General features: G+C 72.3%; 2 protein-coding genes across 5 annotated transcripts in view; both read right to left on the bottom strand.

Moving 5' to 3' along the window:
• Positions 1 to 172: 172 nt before the first annotated feature.
• On the bottom strand, positions 173 to 7,424 carry CHRNA4 (cholinergic receptor nicotinic alpha 4 subunit). Its single transcript, XM_054577534.1, has 6 exons — positions 7,346 to 7,424; positions 5,891 to 6,042; positions 4,706 to 4,750; positions 4,502 to 4,611; positions 1,388 to 2,780; positions 173 to 298 (listed from the first exon to the last, which is right to left on the bottom strand). Exons 1-6 carry the CDS (start codon positions 7,422 to 7,424, stop codon positions 173 to 175), a joined length of 1,905 nt encoding a protein of 634 aa, XP_054433509.1.
• Positions 7,425 to 23,146: 15,722 nt separating this feature from the next.
• The window catches only part of KCNQ2 (potassium voltage-gated channel subfamily Q member 2), a 36,925-nt gene continuing 34,009 nt past the window's right edge, over positions 23,147 to 26,062 (bottom strand). For all 4 annotated transcript variants that reach the window (XM_054577531.1, XM_054577530.1, XM_054577532.1 and 1 more), the window contains 2 exons: positions 24,316 to 24,439; positions 23,147 to 23,878 (listed from right to left, as the gene is read on the bottom strand). In XM_054577531.1, the coding sequence (XP_054433506.1) occupies positions 23,147 to 23,878; positions 24,316 to 24,439 (856 nt within the window). The remainder of the gene's footprint in view (positions 23,879 to 24,315; positions 24,440 to 26,062) is intronic.

Below are 26,062 nucleotides of genomic sequence, written 5' to 3'. Positions count from 1 at the left end.
GTAAACTTTAATGAGACTCAGGCAGCGACGCCACCCCCGCCCGGGCAGGTCCCAGCGCCTGAGCGCGGGCTCCCCGGGGGGCGGCAGACAGAAGGTGGGGGGACAGTCGGGCGGGCCCGAGGCTGTGCCATGCAGGGCCCCCCGGGAGGCAGGGCAGGCCACAGTGGGGCCCCTAGATCATGCCAGCCAGCCAGGGTGGCAGGAAGAGGCCCAGGGTTCCCAGCAGGCAGACGAGGACGAACACCCAGAGGAAGATGCGGTCGATCACCATGGCCACGTACTTCCAGTCCTCCTTCACCTGGGACACAGGCCGCGTCACGGTGGCATCTGCTCCCGGGTGCCACCGCTGCGGGGGCGCCGCGCACACCGTCGAGGGACCCCCACTTCCCAGACGGAGCAGGCGGGCCCACGCCCCCAGCCGCGCAGGGGAAGGGCCCAGAGCACCCTGCATAACAGGCCTGACTCCTAACAGGAGCCCCCAGGAGCCCCCGGGGGACGGCGTCAGAGGCTGGCAGCCGAGGGCCCAAAACCTTCCCCGCCAGGTGCCCGGGGTCCCGAGGCCCCTCCGGGATCCGTGGGGTGGCTCAGCTCTGTCCCTTGAGCCCCTCGAAGGTGCAGGGCACACGTAAGGGGCAGGCTCAGCCCTGGGAGCTGTGAGTGGGAAGGAAGCAGCCCCAGCAGCCGGCCGGGCACGCGTGGGAGGGCCAGGCCCCGCCGGGCCGGGCTCGGCCGTCCTGGTTTGGGAGCGCCGGGGGGGAAGCGGATTCTCCGTTGCCGTTTTCTACTGGGGTTTTAAAGTAATCGGGCGTCCGGATGGGTTTGAACCAAACCTAAACAGCCTGCTTATTCACAGGGAGCCTGAGCACAAACAGGGCAACTTAAAAATAAAACGTGCGCCTGAGGCCCCGCTGCGGCCAGAGGCCGCGCTGTTCCCGCCGCCTTTCATCCCCCTGCGTGTGGTGCCGCGGCCCCCGCCGCCCCGAGGATGAAACGCCAGCGCGGACCAACGCCGCCTGGTTATCGGGCCATTTGTGAAGTCAGCTCGTTCCTCAGAGCAGGCGACGCTCAGGAACCAGAACCAGGCCGCGCGCCAGGCCGATGAAGGGCGGGCCGGCCGGCCGGCGGCCAGAGCTACCAGCACAGAGGGGGCGGGCGGCGCCTCCCGCCGCCGCAGGCTCTCGAAGCCCAAGGGGTGTCCCCACGATCGGCCCCCATCGCCACTGTGGGCCACCCGCCCCGGCTGCCCCCCGGGGACCCGGCCTGTCGGGGAGCTCAGGGAAGAGGGAGCAGGCCAGGGAGGGGGCGCTCCCAGACGCCCGCCTTCAGAGCACCTGCTCGTCCCTCGGGGGCCGGGGCGCCTGGGACGCGGCCCGGGGCAGGGACTCACCGAGAAGTCCGTGTCTTCCGCCTTCAGGTGGTTCGCAATGTACTGGACGCTCTCGACGGCCCGCGTCAGGGCAGGCGACAGAGCCGGGGGCCGCGGTGGTGCCCTGGTGCTGCGGGCTCTGAGCGCGGCCTTCGGGGACCCCGTGGGCGGCTCCTTGCACCTGCATCTGCAGGGAGAGGCCTGGTCTGGGTGCGGGAGCTCGGCCCAGGGGGCCTTCAGGGCGTGGGGGGTGCCGGTGGCGGGGCCGTTTGCCGGGGAGGCGGCCTCGTCCGAGGGAACGCAGTACTGGATGCTCCGAGACCGGCACCGGACGCCGCCCTCCGCGGCCTGGCTGGGGCTGGACATGTGCTGGACGCTCAGGGACCGAGCTTTGGCCAGTCCCAGGGCCCGCGTGCTGGCTGGCGGGCGGCAGGGGCCGGGCTGAGGGCAGGGGCCGGGCGAGGGGCAGGGACTGGCGTTCCCGGGCTGTGCCGGCGGCAGAGTGGACGCCTGGCCCGGGGGCGACGTGCAGGCCGGCTGGGGCTCGCCCGGCTCGTCCAGGGGGCCGCAGATGGACGAGGCGGGCGAGGGGCCCCGGCCTGGGACCCCGCTCGTGGGGTCGGCCGCCCCCTCGGGCCCGGGCCAGCAGCGCGGGGCGCCGGGCATCCCGTGCACGGACGCGATGAGCCGCCGGCCGCTGTCCTTGAGCACGGCCGGCCGCCGCAGGAGCAGCAGGCGCGGCGCGAGGTCCAGGAAGACGCGGCGCACCCAGGCGGGCATGGAGTGCGTGCGCGGGGAGCGGTGGTGCACGCCGAGCACGAAGACCGTGACGGCGATGGAGAGCGTGACGAAGACCATGGTGAAGAGCAGGTACTCGCCGATGAGCGGCACCACCAGCGAGGTGGAGGGGATGATCTCGGTGATGAGCAGCAGGAAGACCGTCAGGGAGAGCAGCACGGAGATGCAGAGCGTGACCTTCTCGCCGCACTCGGAGGGCAGGTAGAAGACCAGCACCGTCAGGCAGGAGATGAGCAGGCAGGGCAGGATGAGGTTGACGGTGTAGAAGAGCGGCAGGCGCCGGATGACGAAGGCGTAGGTGATGTCGGGGTACACCTCCGCGCAGCACTCGTACTTCCGCGTGTTGTAGGTGCCCACGGCGTCCACGATGACCCACTCGCCGCTCTCCCAGAAGTCCAGCTGGTCCACGTGGCTGTGCAGGCTCACCAGGTCGATCTTGGCCTTGTCGTACGTCCAGGACCCGAACTTCATGGTGCAGTTCTGCTGGTCGAAGGGGAAGAAGGTGACGTCGATGCTGCAGGAGCTCTTGTAGATGGCGGGCGGCGTCCACCGCACCCGCCCGTCGTGGAAGAGGTGGGCCTTGGTCAGGTGGGTGATGGCGAAGTCCCCGTCCGCGCTGGGGAGGGAGAGAGGGGTGAGCGGGCAGCCGGCAGAAGCAGCTTCCTCGCGTGAGGCTGCGCCCCCGCAGAGGCCTGGGCCCTCTCCCGGGGCGGGGTCCTCTGCCTGGGCCAGGCAAGCGCCAGCCGCAGCCTCCGGGCCTGCCCCCCGCCCCCAGCAGGCCCGGGGTTCAGCCGTCTGGTTCCGGGCGCCTTCTGCGTGGGCCGGGGCTCCGGGGCGGGGCAGAGGGAGCAGGGAAGCCCGTCTGGCTGGTCCGGGCCCCGAGATGCCCCGTGACTGGTCACGGGACACCCTCGGCCCCAAAGGGACAACATAGAAAAGCCTCAAGCAGGCAGCATGGCCTCGCGTGCATGACCGTCAAACACAGGGAGCCCCAAAGCCATCGGAGAAGCTGGGCACAGGTCCCGCCCCCCCGCGCCGCCCAGCAGTGCAGGCCGACTGCTCGGCCACGGCCAAGTGCCTGCCCCCGGCCAGCAGCCCCCGCTGCCCCCGGAAACGGCTCAGGCCCAGCTGGAGCCTCCGTTGGCCGCCAGCTCAGCCCCTCCCGCCACCCGCACCCCCGGGCCCTGTCCCGAGAGAGCCTTGGCGCCGACCACAGCCCCACAGAGAGGCCGGCGTCCACCCCGCTACCTCCCAGGGGCACGGGCAGAGAGGAGAGCGTGGCGGATTTCGGGGGTAGCTCTCCCGGGCTGCAGGCTGGGGGCGGCACAGGCCCCAGAGCTCGGGGAGCTACGGTCCTCTCAGGGAATGTCTAGCTCCCCAGGAACAGGACTGATGTGTGTCCCGGGACCCAGGCCCCTGTCCAGGCTTCGGGAGCTGAGCTGGGGCCCCAGGAAGGCGGGGTGGCTGGGGGACTCGGGGCCTGTGGGCCAGACGGAGGCTCGCAGAGAGCAGAGAGAGAGCAGAGAGCCGGCCCCGCCCCGCCGCCCCGCTGCCCGAGCCGACCTCGCTGAAGGCAGCGCATCCCAACAGCCTCTCCGAGCTCCGCACGTGTGGCCGCTTTTCCCGGGGCCATTACCGGAGTCAATTAAGTCGGGAGAGCAGCCCAGTCGGTCTTAATCAAATAGCAGCGTTTTGTGGGTCAGACCCAGCGCCCGGGGTCCTGGGAGGGGCCGTGTGCAGGCGGCTGGGAGGCGGGGCCGCACACGCGTGGCCGGGCCACGTGGCGGGACCCAGGGCGCTAAGTGCTGGTCTCTAAGCACCGCGGCCCGGCCTGAGGCAGGGAGTCACAGGCGGGACATCCCACAATGACACTGCAGGGACGCGGGGACATGGGAGGGTGTCGGGCTGCCCGGGGCGCCGGGATCCCCCCGCGAGGGTGCCGGGGGGGCGCCCAGAGCCCAGGCGAAAAGGTGGGGGCGGGCGGGGGCCGTGAGCTGGAACGGGACAAGCCCTCTGGGGCTTCCGCATGTGGCCAGGGACAGACTCTGAAAATGCCTCCAGCCTAAAGGGGAGCAGCCCCGGGGGCGTCCGGCCCCTGTTCCCTGCCGCCCCTGGAGACAGGCCAAGGCTGAGCCTCGAGGTGGCGCCCCGAGGTCCCCGGGGCTGGCCTGGCGGCCATGGAGCCCCAAGTGCCCCCACGGCGCCCAGGCCCCTCGGTCGCCTGCTGCTCTGGGTGAGGCCACGCCGGTCGGTGCCCCGGCCCCGCCCCCGCCCCCGCCCCGCCCCCGCCCGCTAAGAGCCCCCGCCCCCGCCCCCGCCCCGCCCCCGCGGGCTCACTTGTTGTAGAGGACGATGTCTGGCCGCCAGATGAGTTCCGAGGGGATTCGGATGGAGGTCACGTTCTCGTAGTCGCGGGGGTCCCAGCGCAGCTTGTAGTCATTCCACTCCTGGGCGGGGCGGGCACAGAGAGCAGCCGCTGAGCAGCGGGGGCGGGGCTCGGGCCGGGCGGCAGGCGCGGGGCGGGGGCTCCCCTCCCCTCACCTGCTTCACCCACACGTTCGTCGTCATCATCTGATTCTTCTCGTCCTGCGACACAGACAAAGGCAGGGTGGCGACCCCCCCGGACGGGCCTGCGGCCTCGGCCCCGCGTGTCCTGACCCGCGAGACAGACTCCCCGCCAGCGGGCGGGCGGGGGGGGCGCGGGCAGTGAGCCCCTCGTCTCTGGAGGCCGCCGAGCCCAGGGCAGACTTAGGACGAGGCCGCCGTGAACTTTCCAGAATGAAAACGGGGTCAAGGTCTGGCCACCCACGCGGGCGGCCACGGCCCGGGGCTCCCCAGCTGCGGACGGGCGTTGGGGGGAAGGGGGCAGCCCCCTGCCCCTGCTGCGGCCGCCAAGCCCCCTGGGCTGCACGGGCCGCTTGCCCCCAGACTCCGGCCGGGGTGCAGCCTCGGGGCTTCCCCTCTTGCTCCAGTTCGGGGAGAAGAGGCCACGTCCCCTGACCCTCAGGCGTTGCCCGTGGTCCTGCTCTCCTGCGGGTCCGTCTGGGACAGGCCACTCAGCTGACCCGGGGGGCCCCCCAGGAAAGGGTGCTGAGGAGTGTTGTGACCTAATCAGAACCAGGAACGTGCGGCCGCCCCTCCCGCCGTTCCCGCCAAGTGGACAGGCTGCCCCTGCTGTGCCCGGCCCCCGCCCTGCGGCTCAGGGAGCTCCAAGGGGCCGCGCTGGCCGGGCCTCTGCCCCTGGGCGCCCAGCCCCGTTCCTGCGAGGACAGTGCCCAGGGCCCGGGAGGCGCCGGGCTGCCTGGGGCTCCCGGCCGGTGGACTCACACACAAGCAGACGCTCGGCCTGCACAGCCTGCGGCGGGTGGACAGGCCCTGCCGGGGAAGACGGGCGGAGCGGCCAGGAGGCAGGGCCGGGCGGAGCGGCCAGGAGGCAGGGCCGGGCGGGCGGCCCTGCCGCCCACAGCCTGACCCGGGCCCCTGCCCACCCCCCGGGGCAGTTCGGCTCCTGAGGCTGAGAGTCCTGACCACAGCTGGACACCGGGACCTGGCACTTGGGTTTCTCCGTGCGGGGGAGTGAGGCGCGCGGCCTGGGGCAGGCGCACGGCGGGTCTGGGCGGTCCGGTCGGCAGCCTGGCCGCCTGCGTGGGCTCCGCCGCCCCGGGGCCACCGCCCGTTCTCCGGGCGACAGGCAAGGTGCGCCCACCCCGCCGCCGCCGCACCTACCACGTCAATGAGCTGCGCGATGGACAGGCCGAAGTGGACGAGGACCACGTCCGAGGTGTTGGCCACGGGCCGCGACCACTTGTTGTAGCCGGAGAAGAGTTTCTTCAGCAGCCGCTCCTCCGCGTGGACCCGCGTCTCCACGTGGCTGCTCGCTGGGGACGGGCGGGCGGCGGGCGGCTCAGGAGCCCCATTCCCGGGACGCACGCCGGGCCGCACTCGGCAGCCCTGCACCCTTCCACCGCCCCGGCCTCCGAGTGTCCTTCACGCGAGCCTCCCAGCCCAGGGCCTCTGCCCGGGCTGCCCTACGCCCCGCCCGCCCAGTTCTACCAGGTGTGACCCTCACAGCCTCAGGGAAGCCCTTCCAGCCCCCTCCCACCCTCCACACGCGGGCGTCCCACCACGGAAGGGGACAGGGTCCCCACAGCGCTGACCCGGAAGAGCCCGCCCCGGAGGCTGTGTCTCCAGCCACCAGCACCATCCCGGGAACCTCGCCACAGAGCACAAGGTGGGGTACCCGCAGGCCGGGGGGACAGGGGGGGCAGAGGGCAGCGGGGGGCAGGCCCAGGCAGCGGACAGAAGGGACGCAAGGGTCCAGCCACCCAGAGCCTGCTCCCAGCGCCTGCCCGCACCCCGAGTCTGGCCCAGACACCCGAGGGGCACTGTGGGTGCTGACCCAGCGCCCCGAGCTCCCGGCTGGGCTGCGGGCTGCGCCCCTGGGAGGCTGGAGGGAGCCCCCCCACGGAGAGGGCCTGCGAAGGGCCCCTCTCGTCGGGCCCAGTCTGCAGCCCCAGCACCGGCATCGCCAGGGGTGTGGGGAGGGGGCGGGGAGGCCCTGCAGAGGGTCCGGGCCCAGACCTGCTCTCCCAGCCCCCAGCCCCCAGCCCAGACCCTGTCCCCAGGTCCCATTAGCCAGGACGGCGGGCAGCAGCCACCAGCCAGTGGGAGGCCGGGGCTCCACCCCCCTCGGCTCCCCCAGAGGAGCTCCGTGGCTGCCCGGGGCGGGGAGGTGGGGCGGGGACTTCCCGGCCCCTGTGGGCTGCGCCGTGTACGGCGTCTGGTGGCAGGAGGCAGGGGCTGCACACAGATGGCCGATCGACCCCCGGACCCTGAAAACTGGGCAGACGCGGGCGCGGGGTCTGCGGTCGGCTTGGCCAGATGGCGGTGGCTGAGGTGGACGCCTCTCCCCACCCGCGGTGGAGCTTCGGTCCGGCTGCGGACACAGCAGCCCCCCCACGCCCCCCAAACCCCTCTCCGCACACCCGGGCGGATGAACTCCCCACTCCGGGCCCTGCTCAGGGCGTCGGCAGGGCAGCCTTTGCGTCTCGGTGGGGGAATCGCCCCCCGCGGCCCCACCGCGCACCCAGGGCCTGGGACCGCACCCAGGAACCTCCCCTCCTCGGACTCTGGCCGCCCCAAAACGGGCGAAAGGGGGCCGTCCAGCTCCCCGAAACTTACCGGGCAGGAGGCCGCCCCCCAGGAGCAGCAGCAGCGGCAGCAGCGGCGGCGGCGGGGACCCCGGGCCCCCCAGCTCCATGGCGCACCGAGCGGGCTCTAGACGTCAGCGGCTCCCGGCTCCGCCGCGCCCCCACGCCGAGGCCCGCGAGCGCCCAACTTCATGCCCCCTGGGCTGCGCCGGCCGCTCCGTCCACCGGGTCTGGCTCGGCGGCTGCTCCCGCAGGGCTGAGAGCCGGGCTGTGGGCTCAGCAGCGGCCCCGCCCGGACCTGCCCGCCTCCCGCCGGAGGGAGGAGGGCGAGCGGGAGGGGCCGGGAGGGAGGGGAGGAGGCTGCGCTCGGCCGCGTGGTGGGGTGAAGTTTCCCTCGTCCCCTGGGACTGGGGACGTGTCAGAGCCGGGGGGGGGGGGGGGGGGGGGGGGTGCGGCCACTGCTGGGACGGCGGAGGTGGGGGACTCTGGGAGTCGGGACAAGGGCCCTGCGCAGGTCCAGTTAACTCCACCGCCTCCGCCTGGCTCTGCCGCTTGGAAATTGCAGGTCGCCCCTCACCCGTCTGGCGAGCCTTCAGGACACAGCCCGCCCCTCCTGCCCGTCTCCGGCGGACCGGATGGGGAGCGGGAGCGTCCTGGGGAGCCCGGCCCGCGGCCGCCCTTCTGGGGAGAGGGAGGGAGCCCAGCGCCCCTGCCCCCCACCAAGCCGAGTCTTGCAGGCTCCCGGCCCCACCTCCGCGCAGCCCGCGAGCCCGAGGGCTGGGGGTCTGAGCCCTCTGGGCTGCGGCCGTGGGGGATTCGGGCCCAGGCGCCGGGGAGCAGACGCCTGCTGCCGGCTGGTTTCCTGCAGGACGGGCCGGAACCCAGAGGCGGGCGTGGGCGCACTGGGAGCCAGGCCGGTCACGGCGGCCGCCGCCCGCCAGCAGCAGGTGCCTCGAGCAGGAGGGGCCGAGGGGCCCCTTTGTGTGAGGAGCCACGGTCCGGGGTGAAGGGCCTGCGGGGAGAGGAGAGGGTGCTCTCCGCAGCGAGGCAGGGCCACGGCCAGCCCTGAGCCCGCGTCTCCCCCCACCGCCGCCCCGTCCCCTCTGCCGGGACCGAGCCCCAGACGGAGCCTTGGGGTCCTGGACAGGGCAGCGAAGCAGGCGCTGGAGGCACCTCCGCCCCGAAGGGGCAGGGCATCTCTCAGGGCTCCTGCAGGGCCCCCCACCCCCCCAGGCCAGGTGTTCTGTGGGTGACAGGCCCCTCCTGCCTCCCCACTCGGGCCGGGGGAGCAAGCCGGGACCGCTGTGGACTCTCTGGGCTCCGACGACGCCCCTAGGAGGGGGTCTTTGCTCCCCTGCATTCAGGCGAGGAGACGGACACACAGGAGGTACAGCCGCCTGCTGGAGGTCACCCAGCCAGCAGCGGGCTCTCACCCGGGCCCCCTGCCTGCGGCCGGGGCCCTGGCTCCCTCCCAGCCTCGGCCACCGCGTGTCCCAGGGCCGGCCCGGGCCCTGGCGGGACGTGTCCTGGTGGCACCCCGCGGTCCCCCCTCGGGGGACCCTCCGGGCCCCCCAGGCCCACGAGCCGCCTCCCTTGGACCGTCCCCCAGCCCCGGAGCCTGGTCCGGTTCCTGTGCTGTTTCGGCAGGTAGGCTGAGGTCCCTCCGGGCAGGACGCCCTCACCCCCTCCTCATCCTCAGCCACTCAAGCCCCCAGGCAGGGCCAGGCGCTGGGTTCCTCTGGCATCTGGACGCCCCGTCATGGGCCAGCTCCGAGCTACGAACCAGGATGCGCTCCGGGCTGCCTGAGAGTTGGACGGAAGCAGGGGCTGCTGCGCCGGCCCTAACTGGGTGCCCGGAGGGGAGGAGCATCCCGGACCACCGGTCCGAGGCAGGCAAAGGCCACCTGCTCCCTGGGGCAGGGCCACCCAGGGCTAGAACAGGCCAGAGCCCCCTCCCTGGCGGGCAGGGGTGACGGTGGCCGGTGGCTCCTGCGTGATGGGAGGTACAGCCCTGGGCCTCTCCGTCCCGTCCCGACCAGAAGCCCCGCTCGGCACTGTCCGGAACGCGCGGTGCCGGGTGTGCCGGTTCGCAGAGCTGAGCCCACGCTCTGTCGCCCGTGGCCGAGGCCGACCGCCCCCAGCCCGGTCTCTCCCACCGGGGGCAGGGTGCCTGGGATGCGTCCACTCGGCCGCTCCCCGGGCGGGTGGGGCTCCCTGGGGGTTCTCAGTGGCCCTCAGAGTCTGTTCAGCCTCGGCTACGGCCGCCGAGCCTGCTCCTTACGGCGGCCCCTCCGGGCGGCCCACGCAGGCAGCCTCAGACCCCGAGCTGGTTCGGCCCAGCGGCTCGCACGGGGTCAGGCCACGACCCCCACCCGGCCTGGGCGGTTCTGGGGCCGCCAGCCCCCCAGGGAGGAGCCCCCCCAGGCGCCAGCCCCACCCTCTGCTCCCCTCACTCCTCCCAGGCTGTCGAGGCCGTGGCTCTCGGCTGGGCGCGCGGGCGACTTCAGGAGCACCCCCCGCGAGGCCCGCAGGCTGTCTGCCGGCGGCCGACGGGCTCGCGGCTCACGCACCTCTGCCCGGCCCCGTGTGGCTCTCTCCCCGCGGGTCTCTTGTCTAACGCGCTGATTTGCCGGCCCTCCCTCCCCACCTGCGCCCGCCGGCATCGCCGGTTTCGGAAGCGGGGACTCATCGCAGCCTCTGAGTCAGATTCACAGTCCCGGCCTCTCGGCTGCCCCCGCAGCTGCTCCCGAAACTACTTCCCAGGGAAGGGAACCCCGATTCACAGGCAGGTGCGCGAGACCGGCTCTGGAGAGCGGACGCCCCCACCCCCCGGGTCTCGGCCTCCGTGGCAGGACGTGTCCCCTGAGGGCAACTGCGGGCGGTGAGGGGAGGGGCCGTGGGGCGGGAAGCTGTGGCGCGGGCGCCCCAAGGACCCCCGCCCCGCCACACACGTGCCCCCCGCCAGTGCATCCCTGGCCGCAGCTCCGGGACTGCAGCGGGACTGTCTTGGGAGGGACCCCCGCCTGCGGCTGCCCTCCCCACCCTCCGCCCTGTCCCAAGGACATCGCCATGGTAACCAGTTCAGGCGTGAGCAAGGGTTTGAATTAAAGGTGGGAGCTGTGGCTGGGAGCCCAGTCCGAGCAGCGGGAGGGCTGGGGGGGGCGGGGAGCCTGTGAGGGGGAAGGGCAGCCGGGGAGCAGGGAGGGGACCGGAGCGTCCGTCAGCACCAGGGCCCAGCGGGGCTTCTGTGCCGCCAGAGCCCGTCCTCCCACCTTCCGGCCAGGCCTCCCCCACAGGGGGGGGGGCGGGGGGGCCCACGCCTGCCCTCCCCAAACCTTCACCCCAGCGGTGACAACCGTCGTTGACGCTCCTGCTGTTCTTCCTGGGGTGGGTCGCAGCGGGCGGGCGGTGGGGGCCTGGGACGGCTCCCGAGCCACAGGCAGCGACACCGCGGGGGTGGGGGGCGGACGGCGACCACAGGGGTCCGGCAGGAGCAGGGGCGCTGGGGGCTGGAGACGGGCCAGCGCCTCCACCTGCCTCCTTGACGTCCCTGTGCCCTGCCAGGCCGGGGTCGGAGGGAACTCAGCGGCGCTCTCCTCGCCGGGCCCTGCGAAGCCACCCCGCCCTCCCTCCGTCTGGGTCGCCAGCACGGCCGCCCCTGAAGCCGTCCTTTCCCCTGCCCGCGGGGTCTGCCCGGCACGGGGGAGCCTCCCGCACTCGTGGGCCAGACCGGGGTGGGCCCCACCGCCGGCCCCCGGGGCTGCGGAGCGTTCCAGCGGCACAGGCCCGGGTCTGCGGCCGAGGACCCGCACGCTGGGCTCCATCCCGGGCAGCCTAACCCCAGCCCCGACCACGCCCGCCTGCCTCTTGAGCCAGCGAATCACAGCCAAGCGTCAGGAGAGGGACAGAGTCAGCTCTTCGTGAAGGGTTCTGTCCCCGGGACAGGGCCCCGGCACAGCTGGGCCCCCGCCGGTGCCCCCCGCCCGAGCCCTGCAGACGTCCCTGGTGCACCCCTTGGGGAGGGGCTGGGGGGCCGGGAGCCGCGGCGGTGGGCGTGGGGCGGGCCGGGACCGGGCGCCTCATGACCCTCCAGCACCGCCAGATCCCTCTGTGCGTCCTCTCTGTTCTCCTCCGCCTCCGGTCACCTCGCGTGTCTGTCTCGGCCCCCACGCCCGGCACCAGGTGGAGAGGAGGCTCCGCAGCCCCAGGTGGGGCTCCGCCCGAGGCCACCCGCTCTCCCTCTCACTGCTGCACCTTCTGCCCCAGGTGCAGGGATGCGGGGACGCAGCGACGTCCCGCTGGGCCCTCTGCTCTCGCCTGGGGACGGGACGCTGGACGCCTGGCCTCGGACAGGGGGCGGGGAGCCGGGACGGGGCGAGGTGCCGTGGGAGGAGGACACGGAGCTCCCCGGTGAGGTCCTTGCTGGGCAGCGCATGGATGGGGCCCGGCCGGCCACATCCCCGGCCGAGCCTGCGCGCATTTCGAACGGCCTTGCGTCCCTGCGCCCGCCCCCACCGTCGCGGGGGCGGGGAGCTGCCTCTTGGCTGCCCCTTTGAACTCTGGCCTGTCCTAGCCCTTGTCACGCACGGCAGCTGGATCGCCGCGCGCACCTGGGCAGCGTGATGCTTCTGTCACTTTCACCATGACCAAGCTGAGGTCACCTGGCCAAGCAGAGGCCCGGCGCCAACCTGGCCCCGCCATCCCTGTCCCTGCAGAGGACGCCCCGGCGCAACACCGTCTCCCCACCCACGTGCTCCTCCCAGTTGTGCCCACAGCCGTGCGGCTCCCTGGTGACAAGGGCTCCGCTGCACGCAGTTCATCCCCGACGCCTAGCCAGCGAGGCCGGTCCCCAGCTCCCTGGGCCGGCCAGCTGCGGGCTCATGCATATTCAGGCATCTTCTGATTGTTGCCAGTGAAGCTGCCACACTTCCGCTGCCGCCTCCCAACTGGCTCCCTTTTCCTTCCCCCGCCCTGCGGACGGGGCGACCGGGCCTGTGTGGTTCTCTGGGTGCCAGGGGCCCGCCTGTTCGCTCTCTCCTCACTAGAGCGCGTGCCGGTCCCTGGCCTGCTCTCAGGGAGGCCTGGACCCAGCCCCGGCGCTGGGTAAATACAGCCACCGTCACGCTGGCTGGCAGAGTTGGACCGACCATGTTCGCTTGGCGTTGGAAACGCAGGCTTGGCCCTGGCACGTGTCCCTCCTTCGGCTCGGCTCCCCCGCCCGGGCACGGCACTGCCTGTGGGGAGCGCCGGCGGCTGCGGCTCGTCAGCAGCGTGGACGCCACGCGGGGCCTCTTCTGCCCTGGCCGGTGCCCCTCGGCCCTGCGCTGGCCTGAAGAGGGGGCTGTCCCTGCACCCGACACGGGGCCTGGGGTCCGGCTGCCCGCGGCGGGTGGGGCCCAGGACACACCGACAGGAGCGTGGGCCGCCGGGCCACCCGACGCTCCCCGCCTTTGTGTAGCTGCCACGGAAGCACTTGGAGGTTCGGACACGGCCGCCTGCGAGGCCCGGCTCCTGCGCACGGCGGCTCCGCGCGGAGACAGAGGCCGAGGCGTGACCGCGGGGCCCTGGGACCTCGCTTGGCCCGGCCGATGGCCTGGACACCACACTTGTGCCGCCCGGAGTCTGCCCAGGGCCGCGCAGGGACACGGGCTGCGGGCAGGGAGGAGGCGGCAGAGAGACGCTCTGAGTCCTGCATCCATCCTGCCCCTGTGGACCCAGTCGCTTCCTCTCCGGCCTCCCGGCTGCAAAAAGCTACCGCCCAGGATGCGTCCCCCACCCCCACCCCTCCCGCCTGCTCTGCTCAGAAACGTGTTAGCCTTTCAACACCTCATCCGAGACCCTCTGGGACCCATTCCCCAGCCCCCGGCCTGTGCGTGTTTCCATAGCAACCTGCGTGAGCCTCTGCCGGCCTCTCATCAGCCTGTGGGCTTTGAAGGCTCGGCCGTGACCTGGGTCGCTGATGAGGTTGGGGCACCGGGACGGGGTCAGCACCTGGGGGCCAGCGGGGGATCAGGGGCCTGTGTCCACAGCCTCCTTCAGTCTGGGGCGCATCTCTTCGGGGCGCATCCCTGAAGGCAGGGAAACTGAGGCCCAGAGAGAAACTTCTCGTTCGGCTGCAGCGAGAGGGGGTCAGACGGACCGGGGGCAACCTTGCCCCTTCTGGGAGCCGCACGGGACACAGGGCTCCCCAAGGGGGACAGTCCCCTCCGTCCTCCCTGCCCACCGTCCTGCCCGAGCCAGGGGATCAGCTCCGCGGCAGCGCTGCCGTCCTGGGGCAGGACCGCGTCCTCGACGCGCCCCTGGGCGTGGATGCCGAGCCCTGCCCCTGCGCTCGGCGCGGGCTGCCCGCACCCCACGGGCTGGCAGATGCCAGGTCTGTGCCCATGTCCTGGGAGCGGGCGTGGGGCGTCCCAGGGCCTGCGGCACTGGGAGGGGGACAGTGAATACAGGAAAGTCCAGACACTCCCAGGACGGGGTTCCCCCTGCTCTTGGCCCAGGCCCCGCCTGCGGGGGAGGGCAGCTCGGTCCACAGCGCCCTTGGCCTGGCCGGCCATGGGTGGCGTCAGGCAGAGGGGGCTGGGCGGGGCCAGGGAAACCCCGTCTGCCTGTCCTGCCCCTCCAGGAGGTGATGCCCACCGTGAGGGGCTCTGGGACCCCGGGCAGCCCTACAGCCTGAGCCTGGCCTCTGCCTAGTGTGGGCCTGTGTCCTCGGTTGCGGGCCCTGCCGCCACCGTCACCGCAGGGAGATGTCACCCAGGCCGGGCCCTCCCGCGGGGACAGTCCATCCGCCTTATCAAAGCAGCCCCCTCCCTGGCCACAGCTGCCCGGGATGGCCAGGCACGCGCCCCGCTGCCAGCCCCAGCGCCGGGAGACAGGGCTTCCAGCTGCGTGTTTCTGTGTGGCCGGTGTGTTGCTGCTGGCAGGCCCCTGACACGCAGAGGCCTCCCGAGGCCCGATTTTTTTTGAAAGGCTCATAAAATATTTACGCGATCATTTTTCGAGCCTGGAGAAAGGGACTCGCCCTCACATCCTCTGCAGCCACGGCCGTCAGCCCGGGAGGTCACGGCCACGGGCCCTGGGGACTTGGCCTCAGGAGGAGGCGGCTTGGCAGGGGCAGCCGCCCCCAGAGCCCCCGGGGGGCCGGGCCGCGGGCCACGATGGCTGAGCAGCCAGGAGCGCTTGGCCCCCGAGCCGGTGCAGCGAGGAAGGCAACACGCTGATCCCAGTGCAAATGCCAGACCCGCCGCGTAATGCGAAGCCCGTAGCTCCGAACGTCAGGGCGAGTCGGCCTCACCCCCACCCCGGCCGGCAGGGCCACTGCTGGGCTCTCTGGAAACCCACGCACGTGGGGAGAGTGGCTGAGGACTCTGGTCTTGGTGGGAGGGCCGCTGGGAGGGAGAGGCCTGTCCAGGCCCAGAGACCTGGATCCGCTGTCCTGGGCTGAGGCCCGGTCGGGAGGAAAGGACCGGAGGTGTTAGTGGACCACGAGCTGCCCGGGACACAGCTGGGCGGAATGGCCCGAGACCTCCTGTTTGGAAGGTGGGAGGGGAGAGGGCCATTGACCTCCGCCAGGGGGTGTGCTGGGGTCCTGGGCCCAGTTGTGGACTCCGTGCAGAGGAGGAGTCTGGGTGATGGGGCACCGACACGCAGCCGTGGTAGGTGTGACCGGGGCCTTCTGTGAGCAGGGGGCAGGCCAGGGCAAAGCAAGCTGAGTGGACCCCCTTCATGGGCTCCAGGGCTGACCGCACGGGAGCTAGGTGACGTCTGAGGGAGGGGGGACAGAGGCTGCAGCCAGGGCTGCCCAGAGCTGCCCCCAGAGCCCCACTGGACCCTCAGTCCCTTGGTCCAGCAGATCCTGAGGGGTCTGAAGGCGTGGCCAAGCCTTCTGCCAGCCTCCCACAGTGACGAGAGCAGAGCGCGCATACAGCAGGTGCTCACACATGGGCAGGCCCCATCCGGGGTCCCTGCGGCGGGAGGGCCACCCCTCAGCTCCGAGCCGCCCGCCGGGTCCCTCGGGGCCGCCCGCCGCGGCTCAGGGCCGTCCTTGAAGGCCGGCAGGCGGTTTCCAGGGGACACTGTCCGAGAGGAACCCATGGTGCCAGGGTCTCAGGTTACGCCACCTCTGCACTCGGGGCAAACGCCGGCTCCTCTCCTTTGACGCTGACAAGAAAGCCCATACTTAAAAAAGTAGCCGGAGGCTGCAGTACGGGAGGGACTCCTGAGGACCCGGTGGCTCCCCAATTCCAGGACGTTGTTGGTGCCCGCCCACAGCGAGTCCCCAAGGACGTTGACGCCAGGCCAGGGACCAGCCCCGGGGCGGGGGCGGGCGTGAGGGGCGGAGCTCTGGCCTCGGGGAGTCCGGCGATGCCCTTGGGAGCGGAGGCCAGCGGAAGACAGCGGAGGGTGTGCAGACAGCCCCCACGATCCGCGTCCTCTCTGTCCTTCGCTGGCGGCTCGGGAACGGCTGAGCTGCGGCAGGAGCTCCGGGGAGACCTGGCCACGCGCTTCGAGCTTCCGGAAAGTGAGACCCTAGCAACAGGGTTGTTGCTCTGGGCAGCTGAGGCCTTGGCGGTGGGGGGCAGGCGGGGCCCCGTTTCTGCTGCAGCCTCTGGGGCCCCCAACACAGGAGGCCGACGTCAGCCTGGCTCTGGCCCGCCTCCCGCCGGGGGCTCCCTCCCTGGGGCTCAGCTCCGTGAGAGGGTCCCAACACGAGACCTCACTGGACCGAGCCCACTTTGGACCCCGGAGGATCCAGGGTCAAGGCCGGCCCCAGGCCCCCCAGAAATGCTGGCCCTGGACTGGGGGGGCTGTACCTGGAGAAAAACTGCCCGGAGGCTGGCACTGCCGCGGCCTGACGCTCCTTCCTGGGCCCACCCACCCTCACACACACACACACACACACACACACGCCACACACACACACACACGCATCCGTGTATACGTATGTGCACACACGTCACACACATGCACACCACAGGCACGCACATGGGGGCGGGGCCGGCCTGATGTCCCCTCGGAGGGGGCTGTCCTGGCAGGAACTCCCAGCAGTTTTCTCCAGGTTTTATTTTCCTGGGGGGCAGCAGGCCCCAGAGTCCTGGTGGGGAGGGGCCGTGGGAGCCACGGGCACGGGGCAGGAAGAGGGGCCGGACTGCAGGCCAGGGGTCAGTCGGGGCCCCGGGAGCCCCGCCGGGCGGGTCTGGCCCTGGCGCGGCGCCTTCCACTGTCCTGAGCCCCCCCTCCAGACCCGCTCCCAGCAGGAACCCCCTTGCTCAGGAGAGGAGCCCTCCTCGGACCCCGCGGGCTGCCCCCCAGCTCGGAGCCGGGGGCCCAGGCGGTGGACATCGGTCTGGAAGGAGCCGCAGGGCCTCGGAGCCCGGCAGCCTTTCCACGGCGGCTTCGCTGAATGAAAGGTTGGCCGCGGGGCGGGCTGCCTCCGAGCCGCCGGCGGGCCGCGCGGCTGCCGTTCCCTGGGCGAGCACCGCCACCTAGTGGCGTCCTGGCCACAGTGGGCGCTGGGCCCGGGGGCCGAGAGCAGGCGTCCTGCCCGAACAGGGTCCGCGGGAGCCTGGCTCACGTGGGAGCTGGGATTCACCCCCGCCCCCCCCCAGGCTGCTGCTCCGGCCTCTGCCCGGGGCTCCCGACTACGCTGTGGCCTGCCACCCCGCCGACCGCAGCCCCTCTGAGCCCTCAGGCCGCCAGGCACACCCCTGGGTGCCCTGTGCCCCGTTCCCTCTGGGACACGCAGGGTGCCTGCAGGGTGGCCCGTTGAGATGGGGCCCCGTGGGGCATGAGGGACAGCAAGCCGGGCAGCGTGTCTGGGGGCGTTCCTGGGCTCGGGGGCGGGGCTCGCCAGCCGCGGGGCGGCACCGACGTCGCCATCTTCCCTGCTGTGTCTGGGGCGTCTCCAGCTGCCCCCCCCCCGGTGCTGGGGGGCCTCCCCCACCCTCCTCCGTGCTCCGCAGCCAAGGGAGAACATGCGACCCATATTATTGGTTGTGCTTGGAACTGTGTGCCTTAGAAGTTTCTCTGGTTTTCTAGGAGTTGCCACCTGGAATTTGGATTAGATTTGGGCTTGGCTGTGATAAACAGAGAACCTAACTAGCCATGGGCTCAACAGAAAAGACTCTCGTGTGTCTCTCGTGGTCTGCACGTCCGGGGCGGGGGAGGCCCTGCGCTGCCAGGGGCCTGGGCCCCTGCTGCCCGGTTGCTCTTGTCCACCTCGCTCCCTCCTCAGGGTCACCACGTGGGCCGACGTGGCTGCCGGAGTCTACCCATTGCGCCTGCATTCCAGCCAGCGGCAGGGAGTGTGGGGGGCAAGGGCACCCCGTCCCTTACCTGAGCAACACGCGCACACGCAGCGTCTGCGTACCTCCACAGGACGCGGTCACAGCCTGCAGGGAAGGCTGGGGAGTGGAGTGTCCACGCCGGGCCCCCCGCCCGGCTAACCCAGGGCTTCGACTCAGAAAGCAGAGAGAGGCTCCTGGTGGCAGGCAGCCCCGCCCCCCGCAGGCCTCCCGGGCCAGGGGGCACCGGCCACTGCTGGCAGGGTGAACAGAGCAGAGCGGGAGGGGCGGGGTTTGAGTCTGCGCAGCCCCGTAGCCCCGGCTGTGCCCCGACCCGCCCAGAGCTTCCACGGCCCTGTCTGTGCCCGGCCCACGTGGCCGCCCGGCCCACGTGGCCACACGCCCGCTCGGGCCTGCGCCACTCCCCTGCTCTGTGCGCGTCCCCCAGCCCCACGAGGGCATCACCGATCACCCCACGCTGCTGGGGCTGGACCGAGGCGCGGGGAGCCTGGAGTGCCCCCGGCTGACTAAGTGGAGGTGGGGGAGGTGGCCGCAGAACCTTCCTGGGGGCGTGGCTGGCGCACGTGGCAGAGCTGGCCCCGGCTGGGCTGCCCTCTGGGGTTCCGGACACCCCTGCCCCCGCTGCAGGGCCCGGCGTCTGCGAGGGGCTGGGCAGGAGACCCCCTGGGCTGCTTTTCCGGCTGAGTCGGCCGCGGAGGCCAGGGAGGGTCTGGTGGGAGGAATGTTCCAGAGAAGGGAGGCCCAGGCGCTCATCGCAAACCCAGTGCCGTGGCTGCGGGGCCTTTGCCTGGGACCCTCGGGTGGGGGACTCGATGTCCTGGCCACTCCCCCGCCCCCAGCCCCTCACCCCGAGGGCCCGGCAGGGGCAGGAGGCTGCGGTGTGCAAGATGGAATGGGAGTGAGGCAAGTGACCAGGCAGGAGCCAAGGTGGGAGGTGGCTCTGAGGACCTGGGCCAGAGGTCCCCACCGCAGGCCCTGTGTGCTGAGCCCGCACCCAAGGGCTGGGCCCAAGGTCGCCCCAGCCCAGAAGCTGCTCCCTGCAGCGGGGAGGCCGCAGGCCGGCAACAGCGAGCAGAGGAACGAGGCCACACGCTGTCCAGGCTGAATCACTGCGTTTTACTGAGTGCACAGGTCCCCTGGGCGCCTGGACCCGTCCCCGTGGCAGTAGAACTTTCCAGAACTTTGCACATGCGTCCCTGCCACCAGATGCTGCACCCCAGGTCCCCGGGGGCCCGCACTGGGTCCGCTCTGGCCGCAGGTGCGCCAGCCCGCCAGGGAGCGGAGGGAGCAGGCAGCCGGCTGGTCCTGGGAAACAGGCCGCTCGCTGGGCGTCCGTCCTCGGAGGAAGGCGGCGGCGGCGCGTCTGTGGAGAGGAGGCCTGGCCGCCAGGGCCCAGGGCGCGCCGCACGCAAGGCATTCGGAAGTATTCTTTGGAGCATGAACAGAAGTGCAAACACAGCCAAGGCAACAGCGCGGGTGGGGGGCTGCGGCCGCCCTCAGGCCGGCGGGCGACCGCGGGCGGCGGGCGGTGGGCGGCGGAGGATCCAGGCGGGCGTGCGGGGAGCCCGCCGGCGTGAGGCGGTGAGGCCCGCCCGCTCTGCGCCCGCGGCGGGGCGGGCGCTGCGGACCGCCGGCGGAGGGGGAGGCGTCCGGTCGGTGCCTGGCGGAGGCCTCAGTCCATTCCCGTCGACGTGCATTAAGGCCACAGCTTTGTGAAACCAGGTCAGAGTTGGGTGCGCAGCGCGGCGGCGGGGGCACCACACCTGCCTGGACGTCCCGGGACCAGGGCCGCCCCGAAAGGGTCCCCTCTTCTCCCGAAGTCCGCGTCAGCCGGGGCCGCCCTCACAAGTGTCTGACACAAGAGACCCCCCAGCTCCTCCCTGACCCCACAGGTGTCTGTCAAAGGTCGCGAGAGGGGTCTCGTCCGCCAAGGAGCGACTCTTTCTCACTCCCTACCCTGTTTCCTAAAGCTCTGCTCCCCGCCGCCCGCAGGGCAGCCTCCTGGGTCAGCCCCCGCCCTCCCAGGACCCCCTGTGCCCGAGGACTCACACGGTGTCCTGGCTCCGGGCAAACAGCTTCCCCAGGTCCCTCGGGAGCGAAGAGGCGCGGCCCCCACCATACCGCACTGCTTCCTCCGGAAAGCCTTCCTTGGTTGGTCCTCCCTCGTGCGTGGCGGGGCCCACGTGGAGCCTGCCCTTGGGGCACTAGGAGCAGGCGGCCCGGGGGCGGGGGCGGGGGCGGGGGCGGGGCCCGGGGGAGGAGCAGTCACAGAAGGCGGGGCGGGGCCACCCCCGCTGAGGGCGGCAGAGGGCCATCTGTACATTATTTACAATTCGGGTGAATATAAAATTGAGACAAACACCAGCGTTTCTACAGAGGCTCCGGCGCCCATCCCGCCCCCCACCCCCGCCCCAGGGCTTCGAGAAGCGTCTGGAAACACCTCAGCACCGAGTTCTTTCCACAAAGACGGGCGTCTGATGTCCGGGTGTCCCGGGAACAGGGCGGCAACAGAGCGAGGGGGCCCCGACTCCCGTTTCAACATCTCGAACCCACGCCCGGGGGCGGGGGCGGCCCAGCGGGGAGGAGGCGGGTCACTAAGGGTCGCTGAAGGGGCGCGATGCCGCGGGGCTGGCCACAGCTCTGGACTTGGACGTGGGGTTCCGGGGCGGGGGCCCTGTGCGGCCGGGGCGGCGGTGTTGCCACGCAGGCGGCTGCGTCCACTGGCGGGGCCGGGCTGGGGGGGCAGCCGAGGGGAGCCCTCTGCCCGTCCAAGGCGGCCCCCTTCGGGACCGCGGCGCATGACTCGACGTGGGCAGAGGAGGGAGATGTCGGGCCAGTAAAGGCGGAGGGGCAGCCCCACCCTGGGAGGTGCCCCAGCCAGGCCGCGCGGCCCAGGGGGCAGCGCCCAGCGTTGCATCTGGACACCCGCACAGGTGCCAGGGCCTCCCGGGCCCCGCCCAGGCCGCCGCGGGGCATCGGCCACCCAAACGCGACTACCGGCCCGGCTGGGGGGGGGCAGCCGCGGCCCTGGGCGGGCGCCATGGGACCGCCCGCCGCTCCTGCCCAGGGTCCGGGAGGCCAGAGCCCCACGACGGCCCCCGCCTGCCAGGACAGGGCTGCCCCGTGAGACCCTCGTTCCCGGCGCCTCGGAGCCGAGAGGGAGGGAGGCCAGAGGGCAGCCACGTCGGAATGTGGTGTGCGCGCACATGCACATGTGGGTGAGCGTGTGTGTACGTGTGAAGGGTATGTGCTTGCGCATGGGCGTGTGGGGGCGTGCGCGCACGCCTGTGCGTGTTGCTGTATGTGTGTGTGTGGCGTGTGCGCCTGAGGGGGTGCCCGTGTGCGCGTGGCGTGGTGCATGCGCTCGCCTTGGGAACGCGTGCCCCAGCCGCCTGTCCTCCCAGGCAGGCCCGCGAAAGCGACTGCGCCCAGAGGCACATCCAGCCTCTGCCCCGGGGCACCTGGCCCGGGCTCCTGGCACCGGCGTCTGGCGGAGCTGCTTGGGGACCAGAGACACCCAGGACAGGGGACAGGACGGAGCCTCTCTTTGGGGCAAAGGGCTCCTCCCGGGGCCTGCAGTCCACGCCGGCCGAGATCCGACAGGGGACACGGTGCCGCTGCTGGCACCGGGCTGGGTCCGACAGGGACGTGCTTGGCTCAGGGGCCCGCCTGCTGGACCCTGCCGGGGACCGACAGCTGGCCTCCGTCCCCCCGCCCTGGCCTCACCCGGAGGCAGGCAGAGAGGGGAGCGGCCACTGGCCTGGGGCCCAGCAAGCGCCAGAGGCGTCTACTCTGGGAGGGACTTCTCAGTGTCACTGCGGGGTCTGAGGCTGGAAAAACACTGCCCTTGAGATCGAGAAGGCGCTCGGAGCAGACGCGTCAGGGTGTGGGGCCGGCGGGGTGCTTCATCTGCGGGCCGCATGGCAGCGTCCGCGCCAGACCCCCCCCCCACGGGGAGCGGCTGCCCTGAGCGGGGGCGGCGATGGGACCCCCCACTGGTACGGCCCTCGGGCCAGTTCGCTGCCTTGCAGCTGCCCGGGCAGGGGTGGGGGCAGGGGCAGGGGCCGGGACCGCAGCCGCGCAGTGACCCTCCGCCTACCCCCGCGGACAGCAGAGGCCGCTCCCAAGGACCCCGAGCAGCAGCCCCCCGGCACCCGGGACTCCAGGACCCTCAGGTGCTGCTTTCAAAGTCCCTCCCAGAGGGCACGGCGGCTTCTCTCGCTGACCGCTCGGCCCGGCCAGTCCGGGCTCCCGTAAGTGGCGAGGAGAGGCGGCCCCGCGTTTGGGGCCGTAGCTGCACAGTGGCCCCGTGCACACGGGGCCGCTGCCTCGGCGCGCGCCAGGCGCCAGGCTTGCCTGCGGGGGGCCACTCCGCCTCGGGGCTCCCCCTCAGAGCTGCTGCTCCTCGGGCCGCGTGCCTGCAACGGGACGGTGGGGGTCGATCGGTGTCCCTGCCTCCAGGGCACCGAGAGGCCACGGCCACGGGGCCAGTCAGCAGAGGAGAGCACGTGGGGAATGGTTGGCTCCAGAGGGGACGGGAGAGACACCTATATCGGGGCCCTCTAACGCCGGGCCGCGGACTGGCACGCGGCAGGAGGTGAGTGGCTGGGTGAAGCTTCGCTGGAACTGCTGCCTGAGCGCCGCCTCCTGTCCCCACCCGCCCGCCACCCGCCATCCTTGGGAAAAGTGTCTTCCCCCGAACTGGCCGCGGGTGCCACAAAGTTTGGCAACCGCTGGCCCGTGGGACGGAGCTGCCTTCTCTAACTGTGTTTGGGGGCTTTGGAGGCTTTTCCCAGTGGTCTCAGCCTCACCCTGACCTGGGTCTTGTCGGGGCACTGACAGGGAACGGGCGAAGCAGGACCCCAGCAAAGGACAGCGGGGAGGTCTGCCGGCCACTCCGCCCAGTCCCAGGACTCCGGGACACAAGCCCAGCCCAGGGCAGGGCCCCCGCCCGCTGCCCGGCTCCGCTGCCCACACTCAGGTCCCTGTCGAAATGCCGGCCCAGCCCGGGGGCCGGCAGAGCGGAGAGGACAAGGGGTGCCCGCCCCCGAGACCTCCTGTCTTCCTGAGGCCCACGGAGTAGGCTCCGCACTGAGCCGAGGCTGGGGGTCCGAGGGTGGGCGCGCTCCCCTGCGGTCCTGAGGCCCGGCCCCCTCTCCGGGCCAGGACCCTGGGCCCAGAGGGAGGGCAGGTGACGCTGGCGGCTGCCCCGTGGACGGGCACCACGGGCAGGAGGGCTTGTCCCAGTCGTGCACATGGGCAGGTCCTCACGGAGGCCGGCCTGCCTGCCGCGCGCCCACCCTGCCGCCGGCCCCCTGCCCGCTCACTCCTGGGCCTACACCCGCACGCAGCACAGCCACCTGGCTGCCCCGTTGGGAAAGGACTTCCGTCAACCTGCGCCACGGAGACCGCGGAGCTGCCTGCCCGCCGCGGCAGCCCGCAGGGGCACTGCTACGGGACTCCGAGAGAAGGCCCCAGGGGTCCCGCCTGGAAACCGCAGGGCCCAGAGTCTAGAAGAGGGCGGGGCCTCACTTCCGGGGCCCGGCCCAGCCCACGTCGCCGAAGGGGCCCTCGCCGGTGGCAGAGCGTGGCGGCGGCCCGCACGGGGTGCAGAGGTCCGAGTCGGTGTCCGACTCGCCCTCCGCGATGTAGGGCCGCACCTTGGCGCAGGGCGCGGCCGCCGCGTAGCCGCCGTTGAGCGCGTCCAGGTTCTCTTTGGACTGGGAGATGCTGAAGCCGCTGAAGGAGCGCTCCAGCTCCTCGTGGTCCACCGAGGGGATGGAGATGGACGTGTCGCTGCCCCGCAGCGCGGCCTCGTGGGGCCTGCCGGCCGGCGTGTCCTCGTGCCGCAGGAACTCCGCGCTGGCCCGGGGGCCCCCGCCGCAGGCCGACAGCGAGCGCTCGTGGGCGGGCGGCGGCGGGATGCGCACCAGCGCTCCATGGTCCCCCACGGGCGAGGTGCCGTGGCCGTGGCGGGCGTGGCCCTGCTGCTGCCAGGAGGTGGAGGGCGGGCACTGGGTGGGGGGTGCGGCCGGGGGCGCGGCGAAATTCCTGTGGCCCACGGAGCTGGTGGAGCGGATGAGCTTGACGATGCAGCCGCTGCGGTCCCCGTGGTCCCGGCTGTCCTCGGGGCTGTGGTACGGCGGCGCCGGCTCGGGCTCCTTGGCGCCGAAGTATGCCTCGGTCTCCGACGGCGGGATCCCCATGCGCTGGGTGTAGATGCTGACCAGGAAGTCCAGCTTCTTCTCCATCGACAGGACCTGCGGGAGCGGCTGCTGGGCGGGCTGCTCCCTGTGGGGCCCCCTCCCCCGCCCACCGTGGGCGCCCCTCAGAGCCAGCGCCAGGAACCGGGCTGAGCAGCGTCCTTGTGTGTGGATCCCGAGGACTCGCTCCCAGGACAGGGCGGCGAGGACAAGGCCCCAGGCGTGACAGAGGGCCCCTCGCCCAGCCCACGGTGTCTCTCAGTGGCGCCCCCAGGCAAGGGAGGGGGCAAAAACGGTGCTCCTGCCCCGAGGGCCTGCGGCCACGGAAGGGAAGGCGCCCGGACAGTGGCGGGCGTGGGGGCGGGAGGCGTCCGGATGCGGCGCCCTGAGCGGTGCCGGCCCCGCCTCCCTGGGCGCTCGAGGGCCCCGCCCACGGCGCCCATCCCAGACCCGCGGGGCTGAGCGCACCGGGCGGCCCGGCCGGCCTCTCGCACCTGCTTCTCCACCTTGCCCAGCCGGCCCATCATGCTGGGGTCCTCGGGCAGCTCCGCCTCCGCAGGGCCCTTGGTGCGGTCCTTGTCCGTCATGGCCGGGCCCCGCCCCACGATCTGGTCCACTCTGCGGGGGAGAGGCCCCGCCCCCAGCGTGAGTTCGGGCGGGTGGGCGCCCTGCGGCCCCTCCTCCGACCCGGCTCCAGGCCGTGCCTGGGGCCAGCGTGGGGACAGCAGGTGTCGGGGCAGGTGGACTCCAGGCACCTGTTCTCACCTGGCTCTGGACCCGCAGGGCCTGCCCTCTGCCCACCCCGCCCCCGTGGGCCGGCACATCAGCGCGGAGGCCCATGGAGGCCTCAGCCCCTTGCCCCCGGCTCTGCCCGCCCCCAGCTCCCCTCCTTCACAACGTGCCAGGGGCCCTCTGCCCAGCCGGTCCGGTGGGGACAGAGCGGACGGTCTGCGGGGGGAACGACAGAAGCAGGGGCCAGGACAACGAACAGGCGGGGCTCCATGCACGGGGTGGGCACGGGGACAGGGACGTCACGGACATGGCCCACGCACAGCCAGAGAGGACAGACAGAGCCGCCGCCAACCAAAAAGGTGTCTGTGTGTGCTCGCGTGGGTGCCTGTGCGTAGTGTGTGCAGCCTGTGTGCACGTGTCATGTGATATCATGTGCACACATTTGTGCGCACCACACGTGCACACGTGCATGTATATACATGTGTGCATGTTCTGCATCATGTGCATGTGTGCACGCACTGTGTGCATTGTGCACATGTGGGTGCACTGTGTGTGCACATGTGTGCCAGATGCAGGATGCAGCTGAGCTGATCTCGAACGAGGCCGCAGGCTGTGAACGCCAGCGAGAGGGTGGGCGGCCTCCGTCGGGGACGGGCTTCTGCGTGACCAGCACGCTGAGCAGGACGGCGCAGGCGAGGCCGCGGGAGTGCGGTATGTGGACGCCCACTCGGGGTCCGGGGCCCAGACGTCTGCCGGCTGTGTCGCCCCCTTGGCGGACCCGCCGGTGCGGCCAGCAGGCAGAGCCCCGGGCTGAGGCCCCGCGGCCCCACCCTGTCTCGCCGGAAGCCCCCAGCACGAAGCCCCCTCTCAAGCTCGGGTGCGGGGACGCGTGAGCAGCCAGGGCCGCACCTCCTGGCCCGGGGCCGCCCTGCCCGTCTCTGATTGGGGAACTCGGGGCGATTCGCCTTCTGTTGCAGGAAGCAGAAGGGGGGCTCAGGCTGCGTCAGGTACGGTGCAGCTTCCTCATGCTCCGCCGGGCGTCATGCTGGACTCATGCACCGAAGGGCCGGCGGGGCGGGGTGGGGGGCACGGCGGGGGACCCTCGGGCTCCAAGCAGGCGCTGGTGGGGCATGGACAGGGAGGAGGGGCTCTAGGTATTTCCGTGCGTCCATACGGTCCAGGCACAGCTGCTCAGCGCCTTCGCCCCTGCCACATGACGGGCCGCCCGCCTGGCTAGTCCTCGCGCGCCGTGGCCAAAGGCGCAGCCGGCTGCCGCTCCTGCTGGAGGCGGGAGGGTCCTCCAGGGAGCCTGTGCCCCTGCCCTGGGCCTCGGGCCTCGCCCCCACGTGCCCAGACTGTCCCCCCGGGCCCTTCTCTGCTGACCATGGGTCCTCTGGCTGAGGCGGCCAGGGGCCTGTGCGGCTCCCAGGCGGTGTGGCCCTCGCAGCTCCTGGCTCTCCGCGCCCAGCTCTGTCCCCTGCCTCCACGTCCAGAAGGACGGCCCACGGC

Source organism: Pteronotus mesoamericanus, unplaced genomic scaffold (genome assembly GCF_021234165.1).
Source record: "Pteronotus mesoamericanus isolate MK-2021 breed Mesoamerican mustached bat unplaced genomic scaffold, CSHL_Meso_final contig_436, whole genome shotgun sequence".
In the NCBI taxonomy this organism is placed as follows: Eukaryota; Metazoa; Chordata; class Mammalia; order Chiroptera; family Mormoopidae; genus Pteronotus; species Pteronotus mesoamericanus.
This window is presented reverse-complemented; position numbering and strand designations above follow the sequence as displayed.